Source organism: Brassica oleracea, chromosome C2, assembly GCF_000695525.1.
Source record: "Brassica oleracea var. oleracea cultivar TO1000 chromosome C2, BOL, whole genome shotgun sequence".
NCBI classification, from domain to species: Eukaryota; Viridiplantae; Streptophyta; class Magnoliopsida; order Brassicales; family Brassicaceae; genus Brassica; species Brassica oleracea.
The window spans coordinates 40840657-40846655 of record NC_027749.1 but is presented as its reverse complement, the minus strand read 5'-3'; the positions used below and the strand labels follow the sequence as shown (position 1 = coordinate 40846655).

Sequence of the window (5999 nt, the reverse complement as noted above, 5' to 3'; positions counted from 1 at the left end):
CTAAACCCTAAACCCTAAACCCTAAATCCTAAACCCCACCTTTTAACTCTAAACCATAAGTTTGTGACTTTTGATAAAATATTAAGTGCTATTTTTGTGACTTTTGACCTTGAGTGCTAGTTTGGGAACATAAACTTGATTTAGTGCTATTTTTGTCTTTTTCTCTATAAAGTAGAGTTGGAGATGATTTTACTCTATAATAGAGTTTAGTGTAGAAAATAGAGTGGGGTTGGTCCCTACTCTATTTTTCCTCCAAAATAGAGTAAAAGTGAATATGAAGTAAGAAATGCTTCAACCCAACTCTATATCTCACTCAATAATGAGATTTACTCCATAAATGGAATAATCTATTTTTTGTTTGTTAATCACTCTATTATGTAGTGGGAAATGGAGTAGGATTAGAGAAATTTTATTCTATTTTCACTTTTACTTCATTTCGGAGGAAATCAGAGGAAAAATGGAGTTTTAGATTGGAGATCCTTTAAAGAGTTTATATTTCCTGAATATATTACAGAAATTGTTGAGAAATTTAGAAGATTTCATTATCACATGGTAGGAAGCTTGGAATCTCGGAAAAGAGAAACGAATCTTTGCATTTCCTAGGAGATGATGAGGCTCTACGCATCATCAGACAATAACAAAAGCCATCGTCAGGAAACGAAAAAGAAAATTAAACCTTTCTGTAATAACGAAAAAAAAAAAAAAAAAGAGGAGAGATTTACATCATAAGAAGAAGGAACATGAAAGAGACTAAAGGTGTACAGACAGATGTACACAAAGAATCAAAGATTTGGTAAATCCTAAAAAAGAAACCCAATAGTGTTTGGTTGTTGGTTGGCTTTGTCTGTTGCTTCTTTCTTCTTCTTCTTCTTCTTCTTCTTTCTCCCATAATAGAAAAATATTAAAAATCATATACTGAATATTTTGCTTTTGATTCCCTTTCTCTTTCCTGTATTGTTAGAGATCAGCAGAATTAAAATAATTGTAGTTAGGAGGAGGAAGTTGAAGCTGTCACGTTACGGCTTTATCAACCCTTTCACTTTCAAACGTTTAAACCCACCAAAATGAGTCTCATCCTTCATCATCATCACGTCACTTTGCTGCTCATCCGTTTCTTTTCTGTTTGATATTACTAACGCCACTTCTTCTTCTTGCTTAATAATACTATTGATACTAGCACTACATCTTCCTTCATGGTAGTTCTGCGTTCTCTTCAATCTTTTAAGATCCTATTCTCATTTACACAAATATAAACTTCAGGGTTAGTTTAATTCATCATGACTGTAAAGAAAACAGTAAATATTATGTGATTTTCAGTACCTGATGATGTTCAGAGTCTCTTGTCTCCAGAACTACTGTTCGGTTTTCCAATTTAAATGAACGGCGTTTAACTCTGAAGCTCTCAGAATCAGAACCGTCACTTTCATTATCCGTAACTATGGGTTCATCTTTAACCGCAGTGAAGAACCGAGTTTTCTTGTTACTGCTGCTTGCTACTTCTTCCAAGATCTTAGAATCACTACTGCTACTACAGTTAGGAGCTCGTCTATTTACCTGCTTTTGTAACCAAAACAGAAAACGAATGTTTAGAAAAGGGACAGTTAAAGAGTGTTTGTTTTGTTGGTCAGAAACATACGTAATCATCAGTAACTGAGGAGATACAAGGAGCACTTGCTTCGTAGCTCATGACAGGGTTTCCAGATGTCATCTCTAACTCGGTATTGAAGTCAAAGTATATAGTGGAATACGGTGAATATCCATCTTCTTTTGCAGCTGCAAGTGTGATTGACGATGGATATGTGTATAACTCTTCATCAGTAGTAAACATATCTGAAACTCCCTCTTCTTTCTCAAACTTCTTTGCAGCAGCTTCCAGGGCTTCAATGTTATCCCTCCAGAAAAGAGTTCGTGTTGTCCCGCATGGAAGGTCAAGCTTTTTAACATCTAGACAATCATACAATAAGAACGTCAATAAAACAACAGTAGTGACAGATACTGATGAAGATAAAGAGAAAAAGCTTTACCATGACGGAGACAGACGGGATGGGAGTAGCAGTGGCAGTTAAGAAACGCCAAGTAGCAATCCCGTTTACACATACTACATACGATGGTTCCATATGTATTTGAGACAAGGCCTGTGCATAATCCTGACTTCATTAGAGACCATCGAGCCAGATGAAGAAAACGAATCAGGTGCACAAACGCAGTCTTGATGTTTCTTTGCCCTGACAACTCCGTAGGTGTAAAGTCCAAACTCTCGAGTTTGGAACTTGAGTTTAACAGCATGGCTTCCTTACAAATCAATTCTTCATGAGGAAGCAATGGCAATCTGTTAAGGTGAGCATACCGGCAACTAGCAATAGCTCCAAAAGGAAACCAATCACCCATTGCAAAGTTCACTGCCTCACCACAATTAAAACCTACAAATATATTTTCAAACACAACCGTGAAATCAGATGAATATGATATCAACTCTCTGACCGATACAAAAAGTAAACTCAGAAAATATATGGTGTACCGTGGCTGAAACCAGCATGATAAGCCCTAGGGAATGTAACAACGAACTCTCCAGGTTTCTGTACAGCCTTGTACACCGGCACACCATGATCCAAGAGAATCTTAGGTGGGAAAATAGTAGTCTTTCCTAGAAGAACATCAAAAGCTCCATCCTCTCCACATGTTGATAGAATATCATCATTGTACACACACTCTCTGACCACCTTTTCAAATTTTAGAGCTGCAGATCCTGGAACTCCATACCAGGTTTTCGATGCTCCACAATGCTGATAATTGATGCTGTTTAAAGAAAAAGGGTTAAGGGAGTAGATTAACCGTATACTTGAGCCAAGATTTTGTTTAACTTACCTGTACAAATAATGGTCCTCAACATGCCAGGCAAACATACTAAATAGCATTCCGATGTAAAGCATCGGCTCAGTGACTCCCTGAAACAAGTAAATCCAAAGTTAAAAGAGGATAAGCAGAAACTTCTTAGGTTACCTTAAAGTAACTGCACTACTTCGCACATACCGGAATGGATGTTTCAAGAAGACGCAGGATAGACTTCGGCAGCCTTGAAACTTTCTGAAAGTAGAGACAGAAAAGAAATATAACTACCAAACTCAAATAACCAGGCAAATGTTTTCTTTGATGCATAACAAAAAAGACACAAAAGGTAAAGTTGAGGTAAATCAATACATTCAAGTTCCAGTTGCTGCTTCCTAACGGGTCACCTGGTGCAGATGAAAATGCGCTACCATCTACATCACACGCATACTCAACTGATTCAGTCTTGCCACACAAGATTTCCTTCCAGAATTCTTTCTCCAGGAATGAGTCGGGCAGAGAGCCACCACTGCAATATCTACGTGCAAATACCTTGTTGGCCATTTTCTCATAATCGCGAAATGTATAATTCCTGAGAAGTTAACAAATAGTCAAATAAAAAACTATAAAATGGTGTAGAGCAAAATGATTCCGGGCTAATTACAAACCTCCCACTCATGAAGAATGTAACTTTATCATCAGAATCCCACTCAGCAAGTCGAAGGGGTTGCACTCTGGTAGTGAACTTAAAATTTGATTTCTCTTTCATCAACACAGCGCCTGCAGGAACTGTTGCTGTCAAAGGAGATACGATCTTGCAAATACCTGCAAAAACAGGCAGAATCAGAAACTGGACAAAAAAAACATAATGAGATTGTTTACAGTTGAACCCCCATGAAGGGCTGAGACTAATATATTGCCTACTGCACATATTTATTCCATTTTAACATTTGTTAGCTTTTACTAAACAGAAAACTAATCAATCACTTCAGCTAACAGATGCTGCCAATATAACAACGAGCTACTCCTACAGCACTAATCCTTTCATAGTTTGATGTCAATTTTACCATATTTTGAAGCTTCTGGGAAGATCTTCTGCAGATAAGTCAAAGGATCCTCAAACTCATCCTTTGTTGGTCTGTAGACAGGACATTCCGGAACCCTCTCGGTCCATTTTAGATCATCCGTCTCAAACTTGTCCACTTTTTCCTTCAAAAAGGCACCCTTAGCAGTAGGTACTGCGCCACTAGAAGTTACACGTAATCTGATTCCACGTGACGCTAAAGAGGGTCTCAAAGCATCACCACCACTTCTAGCCATTGTGCTGAAGTCTACTGTTTCATTGACAGAGTCTGATCTCATTTTCTGAAGCCTTTTACGTTTCAGATATTCTAACCCATCTTTAGCCTCTTTGGACAAGCAACTCCTCCTTTCCGCCTGCCAAAATCCAAGTGTCAGCCTAGTACTAGTCAAGATACACATAGACATAAACAGCGAGTCATGGATGTACAACAGGTCCACCATTCACACTAATAGAAACAAAAAAATATTAAACTCCACAAAAGCTAAGACACATAAAAGTGAACACAGAAGTTAGAAACAGTCAACACCTAGAAGTTTGAAAAAGGCATAAACATTTTCACTACCACATAACGCCTCATCTCTTTGACCAAATACCCTACAAAGTCAACTTTCAACACCGTCTAAGAGAAAGCGCCATCGACAACACCCAATTGTTTGACCAAAAAAGAGATATAGATTCGTCGCAATTTCAACAGAGCTCATCAAATCTGAGTTTCACACGTGTGACTAAGATATAAAGAAACGTGTGGGAGACTATCCTCCATTGACGATGAAATCACAATTCACCGAACCAAAACGTTAAATCACGATGAAATTCGAGCAATGTAACAGATCTGATCTAACGAAATTCACGAGAGGCTCAAGCTAAACAAGCTGGATAGAACAGATATGCGACCGGAGAAAATTGATATAAAGCTACGAAACAAGAGAGGGGAAATCATCTCACCATAGCATTCCGTAATCTGCCTCCGTTTCCTCTCAACGGTTTACACAAACCAACCGCAACGAACAAGGAACAGAGACGAAAACCCTAGATCACGATCTCGAGCAGCGAATTCAATACGAAGCCTGGCATGCAAACACGGCGAGCCACATTCTACGAAAACGCCGCGCAACGAGTCAGGACCGAGTCAAACGCGGAGATCCGAATCGCCGTCAAACAAACATCAAAAATCACCACATTCACTACCCACGAGATGAAGATAAATGTATATCGAGGTGTTCTCGACGTGAAACGGGATCTGTTCACCGTTTAACGGCCGGAGGTTATCGTTTTTCTCCGGCGTAGAGGAGAGAGAAACTGTAGATGCTAAAAGAGGACCGAGAGAGAGAGAGAGAGAGAGAGAGGGGATGAAACTTGGAAAACCGGAAAAAAAAAAAATTGTTAGGAAAGAATAATGTATAGTTTTATACTCTAAAGTCGAAACGTGTATACTTTAGTGGCCACCGTAATTTTAAATAAAAGCTGTTCGTAATTATAATAAAATTCAATAAAGATAGGTGGATCCGGAAGGTTCCGATATACTTATCAACCCATTAGGTATTTTGATAAACGCTCGTAACGTTTTCCGTAATTGTTGCGGTTGGAATTCTTTTTCTTTGGTGGCCAGCTCACAAAATATATTGGAGAGTATTATTATTCAAGAGAGAGAGATATGTGATTAATTTATAGAGTGCAACTTGTTCTTTAGTTTAAGAAGCTGAAGTATGGTGGACTAGGAGCATTTATTAGTAATGCATTAATATTTACATTGAATATCATTAGATTTTACTCAATCCATCAAAACAGATAACAATTAGAACAAAAATCTCCATTTTTACTATATAAGGCAAACTAATGAGTGAAATATTTTGTTTATATATTTTGTTTTTATTTTTATTATATTTTGATAGGATTTCTTTCTTCCTATGTTAGTTATTTAGAGCTATAATTTAAATTTTATTTTCTCTTTAAGTGAAATATATACAATTTATAATTTGAAGTGATTTTTTTATTAAAATAACAAATTACATTCTATTCAAACATTTATTCAAAAATGTTCTTTCAAATTCAGTTTTATCAAACTTTTAATATTAAAATGTATTTTAGA

At 37.2% G+C, this 5999-nt stretch overlaps 1 protein-coding gene across 2 annotated transcripts; it reads right to left on the bottom strand.

The window, feature by feature from the left end:
* Window positions 1–574: 574 nt before the first annotated feature.
* On the bottom strand, window positions 575–5547 carry LOC106319670 (lysine-specific demethylase JMJ706-like). 2 transcript variants are annotated; one of them, XM_013758050.1, is made up of 11 exons: window positions 4856–5547; window positions 3894–4263; window positions 3495–3651; window positions 3199–3418; window positions 3031–3084; window positions 2866–2945; window positions 2519–2796; window positions 2025–2420; window positions 1637–1944; window positions 1321–1557; window positions 575–1229 (listed from the first exon to the last, which is right to left on the bottom strand). In XM_013758050.1, the coding sequence occupies exons 1-11, from the start codon at window positions 4856–4858 to the stop codon at window positions 1017–1019; spliced, it is 2316 nt and encodes a 771-aa protein (XP_013613504.1). In that variant the 5' UTR covers window positions 4859–5547; the 3' UTR covers window positions 575–1016. The 2 variants fall into 2 exon arrangements, with proteins under 2 accessions (XP_013613504.1, XP_013613508.1); XM_013758054.1 differs by having other exon boundaries at window positions 1321–1554; window positions 4856–5542.
* Window positions 5548–5999: the final 452 nt, after the last annotated feature.

What these genes read in the sequence shown, in the direction of transcription:
- LOC106319670 (XM_013758050.1), bottom strand. An exon ending in CCCAGAAGCTTCAAAATATG is followed by an intron (nt 3,652 to 3,893) that starts GTAAAATTGACA and finishes CTGTTTTTGCAG; the next exon opens with GTATTTGCAAGATCGTATCT. An exon ending in TCATGCTGGTTTCAGCCACG is followed by an intron (nt 2,421 to 2,518) that starts GTACACCATATA and finishes ATATATTTGTAG; the next exon opens with GTTTTAATTGTGGTGAGGCA.